General features: G+C 38.7%; 1 protein-coding gene across 4 annotated transcripts; it reads right to left on the bottom strand.

Moving 5' to 3' along the window:
* Positions 1-131: 131 nt before the first annotated feature.
* LOC143884079 (phosphatidylinositol 3,4,5-trisphosphate 3-phosphatase and protein-tyrosine-phosphatase PTEN2A-like) lies at positions 132-27,822 on the bottom strand. 4 transcript variants are annotated; one of them, XM_077387465.1, is made up of 14 exons: positions 27,686-27,750; positions 22,961-23,229; positions 20,367-20,905; positions 17,283-17,384; positions 17,137-17,193; positions 13,387-13,452; positions 12,351-12,527; positions 12,150-12,236; positions 11,993-12,057; positions 11,333-11,409; positions 11,050-11,096; positions 4,288-4,418; positions 1,529-1,598; positions 132-1,157 (listed from the first exon to the last, which is right to left on the bottom strand). In XM_077387465.1, exons 3-14 carry the CDS (start codon positions 20,802-20,804, stop codon positions 621-623), a joined length of 1,854 nt encoding a protein of 617 aa, XP_077243580.1. In that variant the 5' UTR covers positions 20,805-20,905; positions 22,961-23,229; positions 27,686-27,750; the 3' UTR covers positions 132-620. The 4 variants fall into 4 exon arrangements, with proteins under 4 accessions (XP_077243580.1, XP_077243579.1, XP_077243578.1 ...); XM_077387464.1 differs by having other exon boundaries at positions 22,985-23,229; XM_077387463.1 differs by lacking the exon at positions 22,961-23,229 and having other exon boundaries at positions 27,686-27,822.

Below are 27,822 nucleotides of genomic sequence, written 5' to 3'. Positions count from 1 at the left end.
GCATAGGAAATAGGTTTTCTTTTCTCGAGAGCAAAAGAGACTCGATTTTTGCCCGACTCTATTACACAAAAAAGAATTTTCATGCGAGTACAAGATTCAGGTCTGTTTTATGAGCTATACGGCAAGAAAAATTCAACAAAATTATATGAATACATTGCCTACACCCATCTTATATTTCCCAGTTGTTATAAACACTTTGGAGTGTGATGCTGCAAAAATCGACATAAGACATGTTCTCAGTACCCATGGCCTATTTAGTGAGAAGTGGACATTTTGCAAAGCTCAATTATTCCACATATGATGCATTCATAGAAAAACAAACAAGTGGGATTTGTAAGACTGGAATATATGAGGTCTGGAATACCAATTTCCTTCTTTTCCTCATCTAGTTCAATTAAATGCAATTGATGGGACCAAGTCCACAGCTCAATTGAGAAATGGTATTTCAAGATATGAATAAATTCAATTTCCTCACCTGGCTAATCAGACATCGTCTTCTGTCAGGAGAACAAATTGTGCTTGGCATCACCGTTCTTTGGGGCACCTTCATAGTTTGAAATTTCTTACAAATCATCTTATGTACAACATATTGTGAATCTCGGGCGCCAATGTCAACCTTGTTACTCGCTTTCATAGTCCTCATCATCCCCAAATGTAAACACCGAAGTATCTGCAGCGATTGCCTTGAACTCACTTACCCCATCTGAATCCAATTTAGGGACCTCAAACCCAGGGATTGCACCACTACCACTCTCTTTTCTTGGTTCACTATTGGGAATCTGGGTCGCCCCTTCACCTTTTAGCGAAACTTCTTGAATACCATGTGCTATTCCAGCTGTTTCCTCCTTTGATTTTTCTATTTTGGGTCCAACAGAAGCAGAAGGTTCTCCCACATTGCCTGTGGCGTGAACATTCCGGCTCTTAGAAGAAACACTCTCTTCTGCCTCACTGTCAGAGAATACATCATCTTTATCATTGCTTTCTGTGACTTTATTTGATTCTGGAGGTGGTATATTCCCATCAATGGTAGTTGAACCCGTGCCTGAGATTGCATCTGGTTCTTTGTGGGCAGTTTCAGTTTTGGGATTTATCGGAAGCGAACCATCATAGTCTATCAACACAACCTCGACCTGGAATCCTGGGGATGGCAGTTTCCTCTGCGCAACAGTTATAATTTGAAGTGAAGACAGAGGATCACAGAGGAAAACCATAAGGCAGCATGAAAGAACACTAGTAAGAGAGAACATCTGGAAGCAGAGAAGCAAAAATCTTGTGCAATTAGTGTGTGGCATCCACATTTAATCTCCAAAGAGAACTCATGGACAAGTTTGAATTATGCAATTCATCCAATGTTGGGGAAAGTTTCAGAATTGGCAGTTGGGATGAAAGCATGGGGGTTGACGAATTGGGAAAGAATGATTTGTTGAAATTCTTTGGATTGTTTATCCTACATGAGCAGATCAACAATATTGACTAGCAAAAGGTCAACTGTGCCATTCTTTTTTCATCAGAGGTGATGTTTACATACCTTGTCAAAACCATCAAGCTCTGATGTGTTTAAGATTTTTCTGTTTTCCATCATCGTTGTATTCAACCAACTGAAGAAAAAAAGCGACAGTATATACATACATTAGTTGCAACACAGGAAAGGAACAACATGGTTTTTTCTAAGGGACAAGGCAAGCATGGAAAACAAATTTCAGTATATATCTCAGTAAGAATAATCATTATTCGAAAAACAACACGCAAGTAATTTATTTGCGGTATGCAATGGAAATCCACTTTATTGGAAAAATTAGAGAACAAGTGGAGTAAATTTCCTGAAAATTAGTAACTTTTGCATAGGTTATAGTTTAAAGAATTTTACCAGTTTATAAAACCTTAATAGAAAATGTTGACAATTCTGCAGTATTTTTTTTTTTCCTGAATGATAGCCAACACTCAACAGTAATACTAAATAGGACCGAGATGGTCAACATACAACAGAGCAATACAACAAAAGAGCAATATAGAGAATAACAAAGGAAAAAGAATCTCAAGGGGGAAGGTGGTCAAACAAAGCTAGATAGGTTTTTTTTTTTTTTTGAAAAGGTTACGGAATTTTATTAATAACCGAATACAAGAGATGGGGATGAGACGTCCCCAGAGACGGTGTATTACAAAAACCACTGATACAAGGGTTTAAGGATTACAGGGAATGATCCCTCTCCAAAAACGGCCCCTCAATAATGTTGTCGTTACGGTTCACTCCAGCCTTTGCTAGAGCGTTCGCCGCAGAATTCGCTGACCTCCATCGGTGAATGATCTGTTGACGGATTGAGCGAACCGTATCTCTGATTTCATCAATCTTAGTAGCCAGACACCAAGGTCCACCAATCCGGTTTGAGGGCCATGCTATAATGTTGGTTGAATCCCCCTTCACTATCAACGGACCCAAACTGTGGCCTTCGCACCATCTTAGTCCGAACAATAAAGCCACTGCCTCTGCTTCATTCGCATCACATATTCCAGCCGGCCCCAAGTATGACATAACAATCTTCTGATTGCGATCATGAATCACCCCATCGAAGCCAGCCAGACCCAGATTGCCAAAGGAGCTCCCATCAAAATTTAGTTTGTGCCAACCTTCCGGCGGAGGTTCCCATTGCAGACTGATGCTGTGCTGCGCCTTCTTTTTGCGGGTCACGGTGATCCAATTGCGGAGAATTGATCTGTCCACAGATCGGTATTATAGACTACTTGTCTAGCCAGACCATCCGCCACTTGATTAGCCGAGTGACAGACATGATTGAAGGCTAAAGAAGAGAAGCCTATCCAATCGAACATCTCATCAAAGAGACACAAATCTCCATGGATGAGGGTGCTCATAACGGAGACACCTAATAACATTCATTGAATCACCTTCAACCACCATGTTAGCTACATGATCTCTAGTGATTCACCACCTTCAACCACCACGTTAGCTACATGATCTCTAGTGCTTCACCACCTCCAACCACCACGTTAGCTATTATGGAAGGTGATTCACTTAATGTGATTCGTTGGTTGCGTGGATTGGTGGTGCCTCCTTGGAGATTTTCTTCGCTCTTTGATGAGATAGATGATCTTATTTTGGGGTCTTCTATTGTTTTTAATCATGTGAGGAGATCCGCAAATGGGGAGGCGAACTCCTTGGCTAGGGATGGTGTTAGTCGGTTGGGTTTGGAGTGGTTTGATTTCTTACCTCCTTGAGGGTTTTCTTGTTATCTTTGTTCCTTTGTTCTATTGTTCTAGCTTGTATTCTTTTTTTTCTTTTTCTTTTTTTTTTTTGGGGGGGGGGGGGGGGGGGGGGGGGGTCATCTCGACCCTTTCCCTCTTTTAATGAATTTACTTTGCCATTTCAAAAAAGAAAAAGAAAAAAAGCTATATGATATCTAGTCAATAATTTTATTCCTTGATGGACTGCATGGGCCTCCGCCTCTACTACCCCAATAGGACCGGCAAAAGCCCATACTACCTCTCTCAAATCATTTCGCAATAGGGGTGCAACTCGGATCGAGTTCAAACCCGAAAAAAAAAAAAAATTGGGTCAGGTTCAGGTCGAGTTTTCCCAACCGGGGTTGAGTTCGGGTCGGGTTCGGGTTGAGCAACCCGACATTTTTATGATTTTGTTTTCTAAGCTTAAATATTAGGGTTGGGTCAGGTTGAACTTGGGTCGAGTCGGGTTGGGTTCCAATGAACCCCTTTTCCCAACCCGTACCGACCTGACCCGACTGGGTTGAGTTCGGGTTCGGGTCAGGTCGGGTTGGCCTCAACCCGACCCGAGTTGCACCCCTATTTCGCAGCACCCCACCAATGCCAGCCGGCCTCGGATTGCCCAAGCTCGACCCATCAAATTACTTCCCTGATTATTCATCTTTCCAACTTTCTACTATCATTATGTTACTAAAACCGACTAGTACCTTGCCATCTCTTATTTACTCAAGTTGCTATGAAGCAACATATGTTGCATTATGTAATGTGTCACATATGCTTTAGTGACTAATTCATATTAGTTTGTGATAAATTAAAAGATAATTTGATTTATGCAGAAGGTTGCACAGAAGTGTCGATGATAACTCTTCCAAAGAAAATTCACTCCAAACTCCAAAAATGGATAAAGTCGAGATGAATAAAAAAATAAAAGATAATACTGACTCCATTTATCCAGATAAGATCTCAGCTACTTCAGATGGACACGGGCAACTGTTGACAACAACTGAATTTACACAAAAATGGTCAATAACAATAGAGTGGAAAATTACGGACCAGTAGAAGTCTCCTTGGTGATCGTGAAAATGTATCTTAAAGTCACCAGCCAACTCTGTCAGCCCAGGTTCCCCTGGTAAAGCAAAGACCATGATCCCTTTCCTTGGTGCACTAAACCAAAAATCTTCAGGCTGCAGAAGATAATGTCAAGAGAAAGGTAACTCAATCTACATGAAAATATATGGAAAACAACATATTCGGTTGATTATTGCATTATAAAGACGCAATACTATCAAATGATTCTCATATATAAAAGTTGCATGCAAACAAACAAGTTATGGTTTCTGTTTAGTATAAGACAAAAGTTTTTCCATGTATCTATGGACGCTTTAAGGTTGTTCCATCAGAACCTTGGCAAGAAATTCAAGCAACAAGGTATTGCAAGACAAGACCCACCGAGTTATAAAGAAGCAGGGATGCAATACCCCAAGAGGACCACAACACAAGTAGAGAAATCTGGTTGCAAAATCTGAGTTTTCATATAATGTGTGTGAATGTCAATAACTCAATATTAGTGGGAAAAAGGTACGTGTTCCAGTGGTATGTTCAATGATCCAAACCTATTCATCTGTTTGGCCCTGCCATGGACGGCCAATGCCCAAAGAAGTTGGAAGATCTTATAATCCTCCAAATTGTGGCCTTTAAATGAATATTTAGAAATTAAAAAGACAATAATTTATTCTTTCTCTCTCTTGGTGTGTTTCAACAAAGGGACCATTCATGTCCTGATTACTGACACCTTATCACGCAAGCGACGAGACCAATTTTTGCCTACACAAACACACACTCTCTCTCTCTCTCTCTCTCTCTCTCTCTCTCTCTCTCTCTCTCTCTCTCTCTCTGATGTGATCCTATCTTGATCCCCGTCTATGCTAAGGGACTTTAGTTTTTATTTATCTAGGACTTTATATTTTATTATATTGTTATTTTTGGAGCCTAGGTGTGGTGGGTGTCCACATCATCTAGGGATCACAATACCTTACCATCTTTCATGCTATACTCCATAGATTGACCATGTTGCCCTTGACTAGTTAGTATTTCTTTTACACCTAAGTTGGGATATTTAATGACTTAAGTGAAATGATTGCATTGATCATTACTCAAGTGAATTAATCTTATTGGGCAACGAAGGGCCTCACCTCTACTTCTCTCTAGAAGTTATACAAGGAGCCATGGGTGGAGAACATCGAAGCAACTTTATTATTAGCGATGCTTATATCTCTTTGTGCTTTTTAGTATGTTTTTTCTGTTTTTACGACATCCCATCCTCTTGTAATGGATCATTCCCTTTCTGCATTGCCATATTTTAATGGATCTTGATTGGATATGTTGGTACTACAATGCATCTCTCTCTCTCTCTCTCTCTCTCTCTCTCTCTCTCTCTCTCTCTCTCCGACACATGAATAGGAATTCTACTTCCACAAACCACTTCTTTTTTGTCGCAGTTTGGTATTGGCATCTACCATGACATAGTGACCACAGAGTATCTCCAAATTTTTAAGCAATGCGGTGGTTCGACATGGAAACCACCATGCGAACTAGGAGGTGTGGAAGTATCTAACACTTCACTTATCTTGCTAACACCTCTCTCTAAGGGGATTGATATCTCCACATCCTTTTCTCAATAACTGCGTGTCAAAACTTGTCATCCTGTTACTTTTAGAGGCTGAGGCGATTAATAGCTGCCAACCGGTTATTGGTTAGGACTTGTTTGGTTATACTTATAAAGGCATGTCATTGACGCCGGTCCCTTTGTCAAGAACTAATCACTGACATTTGTCTCGGGAATTTCTTGGGAAAGGTGTATCTCGGGAAATTTATTTATTTTTATTTTCAGGCTTATAACAAGAAAAGCTGGGAAAATAAAATCATTAAAATATATAAAAATATAAATTTAAGAACAAAATTAGAAGAGATAAAACCATGAATTTATATGGACATTTTCACGATAAAGATAAAATATGAAGATATTTCGGTGATTTTTCAAAATCTCGGTCATTTTATCAAAAAATCACAAAATATCTCTGATATTTTCAAAAATATAAGAGATATAGTCTAGAAGCTCCAAGCAAAGGCTCACATCTCCTTACTGTTGAGCTTTCTCCCCCCTCATCCAGGAGTTTGAAGTCAGGAACGGAGTCAACGTAGGAGAGGAAGATGTTGTCTCCCCCCTCCCCCGTCTTGGAAATCAAAGGGAAGAAGGGAGTCAATGCAGGAGAAGAGGATGTGATCTTCGTTGGGTTTCTGAACAATTCAAGTGCCTTAAATAGTTGTTAATAGAAAATGATCGACCCTCCACATCAATTCAAACCCTGCCATGTTTGACAATATCGAAGTTTTGGCATACCCTCAATCAATCCCTCAATAAAATGCATTTGTTCCGTGATCTCAAACTTGACTAGAGCATGACAAGATGCCATTATCAAGTGCATACTCAAGCGAGCAGGCAACTTTAGAAAAGATTTCATCACTAAATCTATTAATAACAGAGAATTAAACGAATAGTGCCCTATTTTAAAAATGAATTATATGCACTCTGGTCGGCACTGCGGTTGCACTCAGCCACGGATGCTTGAACGTCAGAAAGGTCGGGAGCATGTTGAGTTAAGTAGACTGGGGTAGATCTGCTTAGAATGTGATATATTGGATGCAACACTGTTTGTGGTAAGGAGAGTTGGTTGAGACGGAAAGGAACACCATGTTAGAGGAGGGCCCATGAGGAACTTCTTGTGGTTGTGCTCAAAGAGAGCAAGGTAGAGTCAGCCAAGACAAGAGTTAATGCCTGCGTGGTCGAAAATGGCCAATCGTGGAAATCGATAGTGAGGTGGCAGAAGCCATAAGTGAGGGCAATGATCAAAGGTCGATGTGGTGACAAAATAAGGACGATGATGATGACGCTGAGGGTGCCTGCGGAATAGGAACAATTATGGTGAATACAAGGCAGCGCACGGTTATGGCCGAGCTGCAAGAAGGATGCCGATGTCATGGTTTCGTTCAATAAAGAGAGTCGACGGCTAATGCTGTTCAGAGGGAGTCAGGAATAGCGAAGTTAGGATGGATGATGAAATGGGCAGTGGAGTGCAGGAAACGAGCTACTACAACAGGCAGTTGGCAGCCGAGTCAATAGAAATGGCAGGTCATGGATAAAATCAACTCAACAAGCAATCACCGACGATGGTCGTTGTAATGCAGTCGGCTAGTGATGATCCTTTGGAGAATGGCATCTAACGATACAAGGAAAAAAAAAACTATACAGGAAATATTGGGAAATACGTGGATACCAGAGTATCGATTGCTCCAGCTTGTTACTAGTGGATTTGCTTGGTTTCTCTTATGTTTTAACATTTAGTAATTGGTTTAACGCCCCAAACCTTGAAAATTCACAAGATGACAATCTTGAGCGTGCCGTTATTGAGAAAAGGGAGTGGAGATATCAATCCCCAATACTATATATATATATATATATATATATATATATATATATATATATATAAAGAGAGAGAGAGAGAGAGAGAGAGAGAGAGAGAGAAAACGGTTCCTACACATATGTGTAGAGAGTTCTCTACACACTAGCTTAAAATACAGTGGGGGCCCACATTGTTTGGGTGATCCAAGCCATCCATTTTAAAGGCCCTCACATAGATAGGGTGTCTACAAAAAATCAGATCCATAGGATCATCCCAACCCTACGATTTGTGGAGGTAAAATGGATGTCTTTAAACCTTTACAAATTAGTCCATTTTTTGCCTCCACAGTTCAAATGGTTAGGATGATCCTATGGATCTGATTTTTTGTGGACACCCTATCTATGTGAGGGCCTTAAAAATGAATGGTTTGGATCACCCAAATAATGTGGCCCCCACTGTATTTTAAGCTAGTGTGTAGATAACTTATCTACACATATGTGTAGGAACCGTTCTCTCATATATATATATATATGAGAAAACATTTCACTTACCTACACACTACCTTAAAATACAGTGGGGGCCCACATTGTTTGGGTGATCCAAACCATTCATTTGAATGGTCCTCACATAGATAGGATGTCCACAAAAAATCAGATCCATAGGATCATCCTAACCATTCAAACTATGGAGGCAAAAAATGGACTAATTTGTGAAGGTTTATACACGTCCATTTTACCTCCACAAATTGTAGGTTTGGGATGATCCTATGGATCTGATTTTTTGTGGACACCCTATCTATGTGAGGACCATTCAAATGAATTGTTTGGATCACCCAAACAATGTGGGCCCCCACTGTATTTTAAGGTAGTGTGTAGGTAACTGTTCTCTCTCTCTCTCTCTCTCTCTCTCTCTCTATATATATATATATATATATATATATATATATATATATGTATGTATGTATGTATGTATGTAGAGAGAGAGAGAGAGAGAGAGAGAGAGAGAGAGAGAGAGAGAGAGATGAATGCTAAATTGAAGGGTGCACTTGCAGCTGGTTTTTGCAAGGCCGCCGTTGGGTCTAGCATTTCTCGTATTTTGAATGACATACTTTATTAAAAGAAAAGCAAAACTGAAAGACTGACATGGTCTAAGTGCAATACACATAAATAATAGAAGAAGAAAAAGAAGAAAAGAGGGGTAAAAACGAAAACAGAGAAACACCACAAAATAGAATCTATAACCAAACTATACACTCTTAAGGTGGTAAGTGATGTAATAACAGAATCTCCTGTCTGCCAACTCCCTCTCATGCTAATGAATCAGTATCCGTGTTATCCGGACGCCAAATATGTCAAATCTCTATATCAAGTCACTCTAGAGAATCTCGGATTTACTATAATGGCATCTACAAACCGCCAAGGGAAGCACATCCCATCTCTCACCCATCTGATCACATTGAGGGAGTCTCCCTCAATGATTCATGTGCCGAATCTGATCCTGAGGAGCGAATCGTATCTCACTAAGAAATGCCCTGACCTCTGCCTCGACAGCATACTTCTCACCAATTGGGCCCAGAAAGGCGCACAAAACCTCTCTGCCGCATTTCTCACCAGTCCCCCAATGCAAGTTGGGCATGCATTTCCTAAACGCGAACCATCAAATTTCAACTTCAACGTCCCTGGAGGTGGAGTCCATCTAGGCTTTGGGGCCTCCAAGTGAATTCTGATCAACCTGATCACCTATCAAGTCCTAAGGAAGGATGTCACCAAGATTCCACTAAACATGGAAAGGATAGATGCCCACTGAACAACTACCGAGAAGATTTGTCTCTGGATACTTCACACACCATTGGATGTGTCTTTAAAAAAACTCTCATGTTTCTCTCTGTTAACTTACCAACTTCTCCAAAAGCTTAAGCTATTGGAGAAAGGCGTTATTTATCTTTTATACTTTAACACTCCCCCGCACGTGTGGCCCACTTGGTAAACACGTGGCACATGTGGTCCCACTTTGGGCCTACCATCGCATATGGATTTTTTGCTATCCGGGAGATTTGAACTCGAGACCTTTGGCTTTGATACCATGTTAACTTACCAACTTCTCCTGGAAAAAACGATCGAAATTTCGGCCGAAATAAAATACCGTTTCGGATAAGTGTGATTTCAGTGTCGGTCTCCACCGAAATCCGAAGTTGATTTCTGTCGAAATTTAAAACCATGGAAACAACCAGTTACTCCAAAAGCTTAAGCTGATGGAGATGGCGTTATTTAATCTTTTATACTTTAACACTCCCCCTCAAGTGTGGCCCCTCTTTCTATGGTTGGCCTACATGTGGCACATGTGGCCCCTCTTTTTAGGCTAGTCATTTCATGTGGACTTTTTAATAACATGGAGTTGTGAGATTTGAACACAGGACATGGGCTCTGATACCATGTGAAACAACCAGTTACTCCAAAAGCTTAAGCTGATGGAGATGGCGTTATTTAATCTTTTATACTTTAACATTAGGTATTCATCAGTGACTCGACCCATGAAGCACACCCCATATGGAGATACACGCTAGACCTCTAAATGTGAAAAGCTGACAACCACAATAACCCTGGAAGTTTTTTCAGTATGCACTAGTTCTGACCTCAGACACCAGGCAGTTGTGATAGCCCACACCATAAGTCAATACTCAGACTAATGGATTTTTTTATGGGAACTCATGCAAACGTCTGGCACTCAGGTCAAATAGGTGTCCAACTCCAACCAACATAATATCCCTGAAGGCTAAAGGGCATTAATCATACACCAACAGATATGGTGCCTGTAGCACAATATTGAGTTATAAGCACATCATACATACATACAAGGAGAAGGAGAATGCAAAAGCATTATATGAAAGAAATAGAATGGCCCCAAATGGCCCACATGTCCTAGAAAATGCAAATCAGTAACAAAGAAAAAATGCCTTGCAACGCCACAAATTTCAAACAATGTATGCTCAAGCAATATGAGAAATGTAAAATCAAATCTATGTGTATGTGTATGTATGCATTCTTCATATATGCTAAGATATAATCTAAGCAGCGAGGCCTACAGCTTCATAAAAGTATCCCAATTGTTTAAAAGACAGCGTACACCCTCACTCGACAACATTGGGAAATCAAGGCAAAGCTCAACATGGTATCTTGAGAAATTCTAAAGTTCAGAGATATTAGCCAACTGTAGCATGACAAATGAGATAATTGTCGCAGTTTGTGAACATCAAATTAAGTTATTAACACAACAATGCCACTTTAAAACATGAAATCACATTCTAACATTACCTATATGGTGAAAAATAAATAGATCTGTTAGTGACAAGACCTACCGCCAAATCTTTAGTCCGTGGATGCTTCTTTGTTGAGAAGAGAACTCCTGTGCAGAGTAAATATTTTAATCAACCAATGGAATACGAAAGAATACTATAACTCAACTCTAAAAATGATTGGGGCAGTCAATAAGACAAACAATGTGACATGACAACCAAGTTTTAAAAAACAAAGAAAGAAAAAGAAAAAAAGTAAGCAACCTTTTGGAACCACAAGTTACCATTTAGAATCTAATGGAATAGAAAAAGACAAAAAAAAGAAGCATGAAGCTTGCAGCATTACCATTATGATCAGAAATGGTAATGGAGGGCCTAATCCAATAGGGGCACCTATGAAGACGGAAACCCCTAAGCATGCACCTAGACAAAATTTAATGTCAGTAAGGTAGTAAATAGCTGAATAATGTTGTTCCAATTTGTAAGTACAAACACTGATTTTGAGCACGCGCGCACACACACACACATACACACACACACACACACACACACACACACACACACATATATATATATATATATATATATATATATAGAGAGAGAGAGAGAGAGAGAGAGAGAGAGAGAGAAAGATTATATGATGAAATGGCGTACAAACACATACAATCCCATCCTTGATATTTGATCCAACAACAGCTCTCTTTGAGAAGCTGCTGTTGGATCAAATATCAAGGGGGGTACTTCTGGCGTACCACCTTTACGTGTTTGTGCGCCATTTCATCGTATACTCTCTCTCTCTCTCTCTCTCTCTCTCTCTCTACACACACACACACACACACACACATACCTATACAGATACATGTGTGCATACGTGTATAGTTATTTTACAGAGGTCCATCGTAACGAATAAAATATATGAGCTCTCTCTCTCTCTGTGTGATTCTTCTATTCTTTACATTTCAATATATATAAAAAATTCAATGTATAACAGAAAATAAGGAAATACCTGCGCCCAGGCTGACTTTCTCCATTGAAGTATGTTAAAATGCGTTCAAAATATTTGACATACCTCTAGGACAAGCAAAAAAAAGAGTATCAGAGAAATATGAAAGAATGTTTTCCTTTGAAAGAAGTCATCAGAAAATAGCAAGGATTAGACTGACAATCTGACTTGGAAGAACAAGCCCCTTCCCGTCCACACATCTTTTCTGATTGTAGTACTCAATAGATTCCTCAGCTGTTGGAAAGAACTGCACAGTGACAAATATAGATTACAACTACAAAAGTTAACCAAAAAATAAATGAATAACTCTCCTAACATAATAGTTCCTACATCTTCAGAGAGCGGTAAATCAAACACTCACCTTGAGGAAGAGAAGAAGGCTAGAAATCATTAACCCTGTTCTCGCCATTCCAGCTTTACAATGAACAACGACCACATTTTCAATATCCTCCTTCAACCATGAGTATGCACTTTGACAAAATGATATTATAAGTTGAATTGGGGGGCAATTATGATCATTAAATGGGAAACAAGCCACCTGAGGTTGTAAGAATGGTGAGAAACAAGCCACATTAGCATTTCCTGATAACCAAACTATTAGGTGCAGCATGACCAACTATATACTTCTTGTATGTCAAGAAGGCAAGGTTAAAAAAGGTACAGTTCATCATATCTTTAATGGTTAAAATAGTATACATATTGAGCAAAGTGCGGATGGAGAAAATAGCATTTCAATCACGAAATAAATATTGTTCTTTATAAATGTGAAACAACCAATTACTCCAAAGGCTTAAGCCGTTGGAGAAGACGTTATTAATCTTTCATGCTTTAACACTCCCCCTCACATGTGGGCCCTCTTTTTAGGGTTGGCCATTACATGTGGATTTTCAATATCAAGGAGTGTTGAACTCATGACCTTTGCTCCGATACCATGTGAAAACAGCCAATTACTCCAAAAACTTAAGCCATTGGAGAAGGCATTATTTAATATTTTAATCTTTTCTACTTCAACAATAAATATGAAGATTAGAATCATATTTTAGGTGCTTGTAAGCACCTGAATTATCATACCTGGAATTTTGGTTTTCACCGGACCACATACCATAACCAATACTGTAGTAATGTAGCTCATCAAACGTACAGGATATAAATTTAAGCCTGCTCTTTCGAAATTATTTTATTTTTTTGCATGGCATTCGAAATTATTAATAAGTGCTGAACTTATTAATGGACAAAGAACATCAAGAAAATAAAAAATTTCCAATGTCTACACAAATAATAAGTTTAGGAGCAGTTATGCACATGCAGATACCATCACACATAGCAAGAAGATATGCACTTTAAAGGTATGGATGGAATACAGTGACAAGAATAAAAACAAAGAATTAAAAGCACACCTTCCCCTCAAATAGTGATGCATCATACAGTCTCTCCAAACAAAGATTATATACTTTGTACTTCCCCTGCAAATAAAAAACCTGTTAGCAAGCAAGACAGGAAACACTTGATACACATAACAACAGAATGTTGGAACTTCTGGGATGTGTGATTATACTTCTCTTGGTATAACTATTAAGAGAACAAGTGGTACTGAAAGTAAATAGACGGACACAATATTATGTGTTCCTATAGACATGTCACATATTTACAAAAACACCATTAAAAAAACCAAAACTACTTCCTGAGGAGGACTACCGGATCACATTAACTACTAACATGTAATATCAATTAAAATGGAATCATCTAGTGAGCTGGAAAAAAATGCCCTAAATAGAGAATGAAGCATAACACAGTTGTGATTTAGACAGATAACAGAACCAGAAACAGTATCATTGGAAACCATTATGACTTATGAGGCACATAATATCTGGACAAGCAAAATTAGAAAAATACTACAGCATTCAGTGTAATCGGTCCTGCTATATCATCTAGGATTCATAATAGTCTGTGTTGCAAAAAGGAGAAATTCACCATTTTCTAACGTCACGTCAATTTGAAGAGACTAATGTAAAATATCTATATGGAAATTTGTCGAGTCAGATATAAAAACTTTCGTATTGTGAGCATATAAACATGACGATAAAAATTCAAAATAAGTAAACAACAGACTTCTATAAGGAGATGCAGGACGGATAAGGGAAGAGAACAATATAAGTAGCTTTGAAACCAATTGACGCAGGACTACCAATGGGTGTGAACTCTCTCCCTCAATATTTAGCTTCAGTCTTAATAAAGAGTAAGATATCACAGACTTAACAAACAGAAATCTGAAAACTTGTGCGACTTTTATAGCCGTGATAGGTCTGGATAAGTCTGTAAATGGTTGGATAAAATAGTAAATATACTTGAGTATGAATTATGGGTTAGGTAGGGTATGCACAGATACAAGGGCAGCTGTTTCAGTTTCTAAAATATAACCGTGCAGGTTGTAAAGTGGACTGTCATAGATGTAACACTGTAAATCTTGCTAGAGTCAACCACAAATAAATGGAATGGGTTTAGAGGATATGGGAAAGATATTCGACTGGTTTCAGGAAACTTTAGGGACTGGTAGTAAGGTTTTAAAAGGTGGACAGTTTAGTTTTATTTTTCATAAAAAAACGTGAACAGTTCACAGGGTGGACTGTTCAACTCATACATTAATTTACAGGTTGGGTTTAAAGTCTGAAATAGAACGGGTTATGAAAAGGATGGTCCGGGCGGCAATATCAGGGTTGTAATCAGGTTTAAAAGGGAAATCCAAGATCTGAAAATAAGGCTATAAGTTACAGGGTTAGAGGACAGTTGGGTTTATAAATCGGTAACAGATCTAAGCAGGTTTAGGTTTATGGACTGAAAATAAAAATTCTGGAACAGTTGTATATGGTGTGGGTTGGTCTAGGGTTTAGAAAGGGTTTCGAGAGGTATAAGGTGGGTGTAAGACAGCCACACTTGGAGGTTGATGGGAAGGGTTCCATGATGGGTTATGGTTAAATATGGTCAACAGTTCCAGCTTAGGTTGCAGATGGAAAGGGAAAGAGAGTTTAGTGAACTGTGGAAAGGATGGATGAGCTCTTAGGCAGTTTGTGGGTGGGAGATAAGTGGAAAAGGTGATTGCTAGGCAGGTGTATGGGTTGTAGATTTCTGGGCAGACATGGGGCGAAGGTTTAAGATGGTGAACGATGGGATTAATGGTTAAAGATGAGCGAAAAAGCTTGGTGATGAGGATCATTTGGTGAAGATTGCAAGTTTGGAAAATAAAAGGAATAAGAAGAAAGAGAATGGGGGAAGAGAGAAAACAGAAGAGAAAAAGCAAAATACCAACCTAGATCTTCTCATGGTCAAGAGAAGGTTTGGTGTTTAAACTCAGATCATTCAATCACTCATTCACAAGTCTCAAGGCCAATGGCCATTACATTAGTAAACTCCAACTCACAAAAATTTTAAATGGATTTCACATCCTATTTCAAGAAGGCACAAGAGTTCCAACAGGAACATGCCATGTATCCTAAGACTAAATCAAAGACAACTTCTAACGCCGAGAGAACTTTCCTACAACTAGAACTCCTTATAGAATTAAACTGCTAAAGAAACTCCGTGTAGAATAAACTTTCTTGAAATAAAAACTCCTTAACTCCATTCAAGTCCCACAAAAATTTGCTTGTGAGCCCTTGTTACTTAAGTGACATGACATCACCTCATGTCATATATGGGCTTAATGGATCCTATCCATTAACGAGGGCATCCTACAAAAGAGAAACAATTGATAGGCCTTTCCTACAAAGAACACATATGACAAACAAACATAGAGATGTATAGACAAGAAATATGGCACGTGTTTGTTATTTATTTGGGTTGCAAGTGGGCCCAACACATATTAGTTGGTTTTTATGACTTAATATGTATTATGATACTCTGATGAGTTCAAAACGAGGGCATTAACAAATGCATGTGTTATATATGAATCAAATGGTTGAATTATGATGGATCCCATGCACATGCACAATGCATGCACATAGCATGTGTGCGCTGATGCGTTAAGACTGATGAAAGATGGGTTGTCTTCAGCATAAGAACACGTATGATGATATCTTTCAAGGATCATCATATTCGTATGGACATGCTCTCAGTTCTCAAACCCTAGAGGAAATTAATTGTATGTAATATATGCCTCGATGGTTTCTCCTAGTTTAAATAGTTTATTAACATAATCCATCGAGTCCTTCGAATCCAAAAAGTTCTTCAAAAATTTACATGATAACACTCATAAGTCTGTCTATGAGTACTGGCACCAAGTCAAAAACGAATTTATAGACAAAAAAATGCATGGAAATTTGACACTAAATTGGTGAATTACATTGATGACAATTGGGCCAAAGAATCAACGGAAATATCAACAAGATGCTATCGTTTCTCTCTTCAACCAATTCTTGTTTCATACTTTCATGAAGTGACTAAAGGCATACACTAACTAAATCAAATCTGGAAGTACAATAAAGCATAATGGCTACCTCAATAGAAGAATTGGCATCCCTCACATTACTTCTAACCAATATTGATTTATACATCTGTCCAAATATACTATATCATGACAATCATAGTGCAGACCATTTGTTAGCAAGTCAGGCAATAAAAAAATGTTATCATTTTATACGGGAAAAGATAGTTTCTGAATCAATTAACATGTAAGAAAACCAAGTAAATGATGCTTGGCCAAGTGACTTTCCAGAAATTGGCATCCCTATCCCACAAGCAAGCTTTTTATATCTAGAACAAGGATGCCTAGGGACATTCTTGTTGTGTTGGAGCAGAATAGACATTTCATCAATTATAAGCTTATAAAAGGCATAAAACCCTATTCCTCCATTAGTAAAGATATTAGTTAAATGAATGATTTTTTTTTTGAACGGCATTAGTTAAATGAATGATAGATTTTAAGTTTTCAAATCTATCAAATTGACCAAATGTGTTCAGATCAAGCACATCATAACTCACTAAAGGTACATTTAATAGATCGGATATTTGAGCATGCAGAAAATATCCTCGGCAAGGACATACATACAATAAGGATAGTATGGAAAATACTCTTCTCCAAACAGTGGATATAACGAAATTATTCTAGCCTAGTATTCACGTTGAAGAATGACGCAATAATGTATTGTCATTACCTTATGATGAGTTTCAAAAAACTTGATGACTTCCTCCATATGGTTTCTGTAGAACCCCTGCATAACATCCTCAAATAGTCTAGATAAAAGTGATACATGCCATTCAGACAGTTTAAGCTTCAATGAAAGCTACTTTGATTGTTTACCTCAACATATCCAAAAAACCCAGAGCTCATATCACCAGCAGGAAAGCCCATAGCAATAATATTCTCAGTGATATATGTCATATCCAAATCAAATCCACCTTCCTGGGAAAAGAATAAACAACCATAGTAATAAGGTTATGCATAAATCTGTCGGAAATTCTTATAAAATTGAAATTAGATGGCAGTGGAAAGATTGTAAATATACAAATGCATGAAAAAAAATCTCACAATAATTGCTTTATTTATTTACCAAAAGAAAATGAAGTGCAACAACGATGTGCCATGATGCTTCTTTTGAACAATGCAACCGCCTAAAGATACATGGCCTGCACTTTCTTGTGTGCTACGCTATGAGGGTGGTGAAACCAGCCACCAGTTATTGTTTTAATTTACTTGGGGAAGCCCTTCTGGCAGTCTCTTTTGTTCATTTCACAATGAAGAATTACTTTTTTGTTTCTTGACGGGGCTATATCAGCCCCTTCCCTTGTATATCTGCTATCTTTATTCATATTAAAGGTATTCTGTTCAGAGGACCAATTTCCACAAATCTAGTGTTCGGCATACACTTAGAAGAAGCGAGAGTTCATGGTTTGGCAGGCATTATGGGGTGCAGGGTGGATCATCTTCCTACATCATAGTTGGAGCTACAAAGGCAGATTAGCAGAGATCATATAGTAGAGAGGGTAGAGAAAAGACTGGATACCTGTTTTAGCAAACATACCAATTTATCAAATTTCGGTTTTTAAATGCCCTATGAGCATAGTGAAAAGAATTGAACAAGTGCAGAGAAGATTTATGTGAGGGGGGGGGGGGAAGCGAGGTATTCCTTTGGTTAAATGGGAAGAAGTTTGCAAGCCTATAAGAGGTGGTGGCCTTGGTATCAGAAAAATAAAAGAAATGAACATTGCCTATTGGAGAAATGGCTATGGAGATTTGGGGAGGAGAGGACTCAGCTATGGGTTCAAGTAATTGAGATTAAATATGGAGCCTCACAAGGTCATTGGGAGCCGAAAGATTGTTTCAAACATCAGGGGCCTGACGGTATGGAGAGATATTATGCGCTTCAAACATATGTTCAAAGAAGGTATAATGTTCAGAGTCTACTCAGGGGAGAGAGTAATGTGTTGGCTTGATAAATGGTGCACTAATTACCCCCTTAATGAGCTCTTTCAAGATTTGTTTGTAATAGCAGTGTTGAAAGAGACTTTTATTAAGGACTATATGGATAAGAGGAAGAGTAGAGTGTTGTGGTGGTCGGTTTTCAAAAGACACTTCTTTGAGAGGGAACTTGCATCCATTGCGGGCTTCTTAGGTGATTGACGAGGTTTACATAAAGCAGACATGAGAGGACAAACGGGTTTGGATTTGGAGTTCATCTGGAGACTTCTCTATTAAATCATATTATTTCCACCTTGTGTCTAGCCCTGTCTCTGCCAAGGTAGCTAGGGTGTGGTCGATCCAGGCCCTACCCAGGGTGTGTGTTTTTTGGATGGGTGGTACTTCTTAAAAGAATTCAGGAAGTTGACTTTTAGAGAAAGAGAAAGCTTTTTTTATTATTGATCATTGCACACTTTGCATTGAGGCGGGGGAAATGGTAGATCATCTCTTTATGCACCGCCGTATTGCAAGGGAGGTATGGAGTAAAATTTTGAGGAGATTTGGGATAGCTTGGGTGTTGCCTGCTAAGCTTATGGACCTTCTCATGGGTTGGTCCTTTGGTCTAGAGGAAAAAGAAAGGTAAGATTCTATGAAATGTTTCTTTCTTAGCTACGATTTGGGTATTATGGAAAGAAAGAAACACAAGTCTTCAAAGGGCATTCAAAGAGCTCATTCTACCTATATTTCAAAGTGGTAGCTCTAACCATATCTTGGTAAAAGTCATCCGTAGTTTTAGATTTGTATCTGCCTGCGACCGGTGGAATGGATGTATATGTCTTCGACCTGTGGAATGGGTGGAAGGAGATTTGCCTACGTATGGAACAAAAGCTGAAGATCAGTCAGGTTTGGGAGCCTTCACATACAGGTTTTCTAACGTTCATTGATGGATCTAGCTTTGGAAACCCTGGCCCTTCTGGAATTCGGGGTGTCTTGATAAATGAGCTAGGGGAGGTGTTGTGGGCATTTGTAGGCCCAATTGGCATAGTCGATGCGAGCGAGGTGGAGGTGCATGCCATGTACCAAGGTATAAAACTATTAAATAAAGAAAGGATGGAAAAAGTTGTGGTTGAAGGGGATTCTCTTAATGTAATCCGTTGGATCAATGGCTCCCATCATCATCGTTGGAGATTCGACCGTTACTTTGATGAGATTCAGGTTTGGGTGGGTTCATCTCTATAGTCTTACAGCATGTTAGAATATCAGAAAATGATGGTGCCGATGAGCTAGCCAGGGAGGGGGTGGTCAAAGACTCGTTGGAAATGTTTTGACTCTTTGCCTCCGTGAGGATTATCTATCAGCCTCAATTTACATAATCTTTCTTTTTTATTTGTCTTTCGCTTTCCTTGGTATTGAGTATTGACCATCTCGGTCTTCATCTTTTTCGATTAATAAAATTTGCAACCATTCAAGAAAAAATTAAAGGTTTTTGTTTTCTTCGAAAAAAAAAAAGAATCACATGTTGGCTTCCCGATAGAGGTCATTCCCAGTGTTTAAAAACTCGTATTCAGACAAGAACTTGGCCGAGTTAACACAATTCAATAGAGTGAATCAATGATTGACCAGATCAACTTTTCATTAACTCGGGCAAGTCAAAGGAGTTTTTTCGTAGGGCCAAACTCGAACAAGGTAAAACCGACTCGACTCAGGCACTTCTTAACCAGCAGTTATTCTCAATATGGTGAAGCGAACATTTCTTTTTCAAGTGATAGGAGAATTGAAGTTTATGAAAGCTAAAGAGAAAATATTGCATAACAAAATGTGATGTCATAAATCACGTCCATATGTTCTAGTTCCCTAATTAGTAATGAACTGTAACACATCGGCGGAAACTGATTCATCAAACTCTTACCTCATAAAGAATATGGTAAGAGATCACACGCCCAACCGGCGTCAATACTCTTATATATAGTAATATTAGTAAGCTACCTGGTATCTTCGCTTGTTCTGAGAGACCATGTGCCGAGCCTTAACCTGCACAGCCTTGACTGCACTTCTAGATGAATCTACTAACCCTTTTGTAAATGATCCCAGAACACCAGATTGTGCAGTTGTCGAGGTACCCTCAGCAGCAGTTGTCGAGATACCCTCAGTACCCTCATCTGCCACGCCTACAGGAGCTTTTGGAGATAAGCGTAACCCAAATCCACTGGTGAAACGAGTAAATGTTGACTTTCCTGAATTTCTTGACTGAGGATCCTCTTGCGATGAAGGTTGTGGAATTTTGAGACTTCTGGCCCATGAGGATATACCAGAAGCAGATAACATAGATGGCGTGTCACGTACAGAGCTATCTTGTCTCGGAACAGCAGAATGGCTGACATCAGGAGCAGCAGCAGATGACCTATCAGCTGATTCTGATTCCATCCTGCTACCCAGATCCCAATGTCTCAGCACCAGTAAACAGCAGGTAGATACATTTTTCAACTATGAAGTAAACAACCAGTATATCAATGTTGGACTAACTTCTGCAAAAAAAAAAAAATTATTTTATAGTCAAGACATTGACGTTCTGAAATTCCATCAGCAAATTGCATGGGTGTCAGCAAAAATTGTTAAAGGATGTGTAACTATGAAGAATGAACACCTGTAGATATAATAACGTGATTAAATGCATATAAGGAAAGTTAGAGTATTTTCCAAATTATACAACAGTAGAGATATCCTGAGTTTTTCTAGGGCGGAGGCTCCCACTCCTGCATGATCCCTGGCCGCTGCTCAACAATGGAACATGCCACTGACCATCCATTCCAGAGATCGTAAGCTGAAACGAAGGTGAAGCATAGAAGAGATCTGGCCCATGATAGAGTGAGAGCTATCACTTTTAGGTAGATGAAGTGAGATGGTCTAGCATAGGATCATGCGGGAGTGGGAGCCTCCCGCCCTAGGTTTTCTGAAGTTCAACTTTGACGGATCCAGCCTGGGTAACCCTGGACCTGCAGGTATTGGGGGCATGCTTTGAGACGCGTCAGGGACAGTTATATGGGCCTTTGTGGGTCCAATCAAGGTTGCAGATGCTAGCAAGGCGGAGTTGCAAGCAGCTCATCAGGGGATAAAATTCTAAGCAAGAGATTCTTTGGGTAGAGTCATCGTGGAGGGTGACTCCCTCAGCGTCATCTGATAGCTTACCAGTTCCCTAGTTCTCCCATGGTTTTTCATCATGTCAGAGGGTCTGTCAATGGAGTGACGGATAGGCTAGCTAGGGAAGGTGTAGTCAAGGAGTGATTGAAAATGTTCGATTATCTCCCCCCTTGATATTTTGTCCTTTTCTATATTTTCTTTCTCTTTATCATCTTTCTTGTATTTCTCTTTGCATTGACCACCTAGGTCTTTGCTCATTTCGATTGAAATCTTCCCACCATAAAAAAAAGGACAAAACATGCCACCGAAAGATCCTACCAAAATGGGCTAGCAAGAACATCGAGGAGGTAGGATGGGCAGTTGGTAAGATCTAGAACTATAGTTCGAGATCAAGTAGGGCCTTGGGAACATCTTGATGCACTATTTTGTTCAAAAAAATAAACATCTTGATGAACTATCCCCTTAAACCATTAGAGCAGAATGTGGCAAAAGGAAAATTCATGGACCAACCCCATGGTCTCCAAGGGAAGTTGAGCATTTCCAAACAACATAAAAAGTTCAAGAGAGAGCTCAAAAGTCAAAACAGCTATTTATCAGCACATGCTCCAAGGAACAGAATATTCTTCTATTTAGGGAGTCAATGACATGTCTCAAAATGAAATTCCAGAATTAGAGTCATCATATGATATCCACAGCAAGTATAACGAATAATAAAGGAAATTTAGGACAAGTTGGAATATTGCCGAAGATTAGCCAAATTGCATGGAAGGCATATATCACTAGGATTTCAAGGTTCATTGTATTAAAAAGCAACCAATCTCATGGGATTAAGATAAACTAACTGGATCAAATATAGTTCAAAAGTTAGGAGCCAAAACTCTACCTTATGTTAGAAAAGCCTCTCACAGACATAGTATGTGGTCATAGTCCTCAAACATGTACATTACATAAGGAATTCAAAATTCTAGGAACAGGGTCAAGGGTAGTAGATCAGTATCATACTTAGCTAGGAGAGAAAGCCATCAAGCATACATCACTTGCTTTGGAGTTAATTTTTCATTTTTCTGCATCGAAGAGGCTCATATTGAAGAGTATCCAACGGCGAAAATCCGGCAAAGACAATAACAGTTTGGTGGACTAAATCTAGGTCCAATCAAGACTTCATTGGGATATTGTATTTAAGACAGAGCTAAGTTGATCCAATCATTGATTGTTTCTTGGTATCTCCCTAAAATTTCCAATTGTTCCAGATTTAGGAGTTCTTTTAAACAGAATGAAAATTTTATTAACCGAAAAAAATTAAAACAAGTTAGCTTACAATAAATCAATGACATGTTTTGAAAGAAGTGAAACAACCTCCAGAATTTGCTAAATTTTCAACACTAACATTTGCTTCTCTATGTAGACATAATGCCCAAAGTGAATAGAGAAAGAATTACTACATCTCCCAATATTTGAGAACCAACCACTATAGTAGAGCAGAGAGATCTAGACTGGAGAGTGGAGAAGTATCAGGGATTAGACATTTAAATGTTCATGAAACCCTCCTCTCTCCATATTGTTGCCTTCAGGACTTCCACAAGTAGCTTCCCACTGAATCAGACTGCTCAAACCTAAACCTTGGTTGCATTTGGTGCCCAAGTGATGGCCTGGCAAGAGAATATATCAGAACCTCATCCTCTTTGATGAAGACTCATTCATAGTCCACCTCCTGGGATAGAATGGTATAACTATAAATCCCACTTTCAGCTAGCAACTTAGCCCAAAGACAAAACAGATGAGTCACTAGGTGTCTTTTCCTTTACTTTTTTTTTCTTGTAAAAAAGTCAGGTGGGTAAAATCGAAATTACAGGAATAATAGAATAAAAATATAGTAGCTAAGAGAAAAGCAACAATGATTATGTTCTAGTGATGACGGGATGGTCGTTTGCTCATCGAATTGTAATAGAGTGTGACATGCAATTATATATATTATCTGTGATATTGAAAATGTTTGAATGATCGTATGTAGCAGATTGAAAGGAAAGTTTACTCGTTCTTAATCACAGATGCATTGATAATACGCCTAACTGGTTAATAAGTAGGAGGAAATATCAGGTCGTTACTTTCATGTTGCTTCATCAACGGCGATTAAGAAAGATGACGTAATAAGCCAAAGTAACAAGGTAATGAAAAAGATAATAGAACGAAGCAGAACATAGTAACTAATGTTGTCATCTCTTAAGAACCAAGATTTACACGATGAAAGAATGTGGCGAATTAGTAAATCTAGGAAGACACGATGCCCATTTCATGTCATAGATGGGACGATTCCAGACGCAATTATATATTATTTTTTGATTGATGAAGAGGATTTCAGGGGCTTGATCAATATGACAAAATAATTTAATAAGTGAGTTCCGGGAAACCATTACAAAAATCAACTAGAAGAAAGCTGAAAAGCAAAATAGATCATCGTAAATGTCCAAGAAAGATTTGCTGCTTTCTACTTAATCATAAGTATGAAGAGTAAACCTTGTATGTCTTGGCATGACTAGTGAGCTGACTTAGTTGTTCATGAAATAATACTACAAGATGTGATTATTTGAATCGGAGAATGAGAGAAAGAAATCTCGATCCCATATTTATTCGGTTTCACAATTATAAAATCTAAGGTAGAAATCAGTTCTTCTTCAGGAATAAATGGGGGGATTTATGGCACTCCAAATCAGCTCTTCTTCAGGAAGAGATGGGGGGATTTATGGCACTCCTCGTGCCATTTTTTGTTTGCGATGGTAAAACCTTCGCTTGTGTCTTCCTCATCAGACATAGTTCCTGCATTTCTATGGTCGCCTCACCATGATGAATCATTCATATTATGGGGGAGAAGCAAATTGTTAATTATCGTACTATCTCCCCAGAATATTTAGACAAGATTGTTCTAACATAAAGACGCTGGTCAAACTTAGTGTACTCTGGGGAGAACCCTCAGCAGTCTGTGGATACAACAATTGCTTTCGTCGGTGGGAAGCTGCAATCTTCAGATATTTCTAGAAATACACACTTGGATCAAGATCTTATAGACCTGCTTACGGTGTCATTCACAGGATCCAGTTTCTCCATGGCATCTCCATATGTTTCTGCATCAGATGAAAATGAGACAATGGAAAGTTCCATAATCTCACGGTTTACTGAGAATTGTGGACATCAGTTAGTAGTGAATAGTGTCATTGTCATGTATTCGTGTACTGTAGAGGGTGAAGACCTAAGTAACTTGCAGGCTTTAATGCATTCCATGAGTATGTGGGTTCAAGGATGCAGAAAAGGCTGAAGGGACAGACAGATTTGACTGTATTCTGCAATGGAGGCTCACCGCTCACAGTCATTTTTTATTTTTATTTTTTTTGAATGGTACTCACAGTCATATGTAGAATCTGACCAGACTCAATCAGAAGGAAAGATTTTCTCAGAAATCTTTCTGAAAGATTTTCTCAGAAATCTTTCTGAAAGATTTTCTCAGAAATCATCAGTTTTCTGAAGAAATCCGGTGCATCATACACTGTTCTGCATGCTTCTGATCCATCTAGAGCAATTCAGTACTCATCTCACCATGCAATGGAGAACTTCCTTGCCAAAGGCACCCTTGGAAATGTTTCAGCCAATTCAACCGGTTGTGGAGTTTGCCGGACTAAATCATCACTTATGGAAGGGGTTTTTGTTGGAGTTGTTCTACTTTTAATCTTGGTGTCAGGCCTGTGATGTATGATACTATTGACACTCAGTGTTGACATCGTAGTCCATGTAGCACTGGAATGTATTCATACATCATTCATTTCTGGTCCTTTTGCAAATCCACTCAACGATCAACTGTCTTTAAAGGTTTTATCTAGCAAGTAGTAGGCTCTCCATGCGTAGGATCTGGACGAGATGTATTCTATCATGTTGGCATGCTTTGTTATTTTGTGTCTCCAAAAAAAAAGTGTGTACTTGTCTAAAACGTTTCATAAGATGCAATGTGATGTGATCCAGGCATTATCTTAGTCCTTTCATCCCATCTCTTCCATCCTCTCTCTCTCTCTCTCTCTCTCTCTCTCTCTCTCTCTCTCTCTCTCATCAGACTTCCCTTGGTAGACTTCTTCCCTCTTCTCTTCTCTCCCTTTCACCCTCCCCTCCTCTATTACTCCTCCCGCTTTTCTCCCCTCTTCTACATTCATTTTCTCCCTTTCCACGTCACTCTTCCCAATTGGATTTATAGACCGTTCCCCTTTTATTCCTTCTTACTTCCTATCTTCTTATCTCCCCTTTCATCTTCACCTTCCCGGTTGATTTTATAAACATTTCCCCCTTATCTTTCTCCTCCTTGATCATCTTTCCCCCTTTTCGTGATAATGATCTCTTTCGGATCTTGATCCTCTTTTCTTTTCTTGATCTTAATCTTTATTGCATCTTAATTTTTTTCTTGTTTTTGATCTTTTATGGATCTTGATCTTCCTTTCTCTTCCCGGTCCTGGTCTTTTCTTGATCTCGATCTCTTTGATCTTGATTGTCTTGATCTCTCATTTTCTTGACCGAGATAAACCTTTCTTTCCTTCACTCTAGCTTTCTCTCTTTCTCCTCTTGGCCATTATCTGCAGCGGACGATCAAGGAACGAAGCTTGGCACGTCACTCCCAGATACGGATCGTTTTCTATTTATTTAAGCATCATATCCCCATATTCCCTACCCCTTAAACCCCTCTCAACAGACTTACAGTTACACCTTTGTTTCCATGATCAGCCCAACCCTTGCCATGCCTACCACTCTATTCAAACCATACTATCACTTATTATTTTCTCATCGCTGTTGGAAATCATGAGTCATAGTAGTTGAGATCAGATTTTATTTCTCATTAATTTTTGTTCTCATTTTGGAATTTTTGTACGAGACTTGCCTAGGTTGTTTAATTTCTATTTAGTTTCTATTTGCTGAATGAAATCTAAACTTTAGAATTCCTACAAAAACCTTGGCTTATTTAATTAATTTGACGTGTTTAATCTGATTTTAGAACGCATGATGCTGTTTTACTGTAATTAAAACTTATTTATACTCCAAAATCTCAGGCAAGTAATCTGTGAAACCTAGGTTTGCATTGCAATGGTTGGGCCCCCCCAGTGAAATTCACCTAAGAGGTGCCACATCACAAAACTACTCTAATTGGACCATTTGAGAGACAAAAAAACCAAAAAAGAACAAAGCCGCCGTTCATATTCACTGGTGAAAAGTCCCCATGGTTGGACGATTAGGATCGTCCAACCATGGGTATCTTTGTGCTAAGGCATCTCCATGGCAAAGTTCAATCACAGCATCTCACAAGAACTCTCATTTTAATGCATCTCATGGTACCATTCTATTTCAACCCCATGGCACTCGTAAAGGAAGTGATTCAATCAGACTACTCGTCAAAAATGTAAAGATAAATTTACACAAAGAGAGAGATGCAGACGCTTGAACGCGAACAGAAAACCCCGAATTCTTTCAAAAGAAGATACTTTGATTTCTTATTCAAGCATAAAGTACGAAACTCGGTTCAAATAGCAAACCCAACTGCCCGAGAACAGAAATGTAGAAAATTCTCAAAGAAATTCCAATTAAAAATTAAACGTAGCTCCCTTATTAAAAGATAACATTAAGCAAAAATCCTGTGCATATGACAAATGCAAAGCAACAAAAATGCCCTAAATTCTTTACAAAAAAATCACCAAAAGCAACACACTTTTTTTGCTTATACGAAGAAGTTTTAAATCAAAAAGACTTATGACTTGTACCGTGAAGCTCAAATCCAATCATTTCGAATAGCAACGCCTTAAAAATTCTCATTAGTTTTCATCGAGAAAGATTTATATTTTAAAAATTGAAGCCAGAAATGCTCAGAATCTACATTTTCCGAACAGATCCGGCCACGAAAGTTTGAATTTCGCAGAATATAATTTGAATAGAACTAAATTTCTCCAAATTACATGGATTTCGAGAATATGAATCATTCAAGCAGCCCAATCAACGAATAAAAACAGAGAATTTAAATTCGCTATCCTTGGAGCGGCTCTTGACACGAAAGAGGGATCTTAGATGCATCAAAAAATAGAGTCTGGTCGTCTCTCTTAAATTTAATTTCTACATCATTTACATAGAAAGAGGGAAAAGAATCGAACCTGGAAGAACAGATCCAGTTGCAGAGCTTTGAAACACAAATCTTCCAATTTTAAGAGAGAGAGAGTCCAAAGGGTGTATTATACGAACGCGTTTTTTGTTACGTCCAGTTGGCTACGTTGGCTCATCGATGCCGTAC

This window comes from Tasmannia lanceolata, unplaced genomic scaffold, assembly GCF_043159265.1.
Source record: "Tasmannia lanceolata isolate RefF3 unplaced genomic scaffold, GAP_Taslan_0.1 ptg000008l, whole genome shotgun sequence".
Classification (NCBI taxonomy): domain Eukaryota; kingdom Viridiplantae; phylum Streptophyta; class Magnoliopsida; order Canellales; family Winteraceae; genus Tasmannia; species Tasmannia lanceolata.
This window is presented reverse-complemented; position numbering and strand designations above follow the sequence as displayed.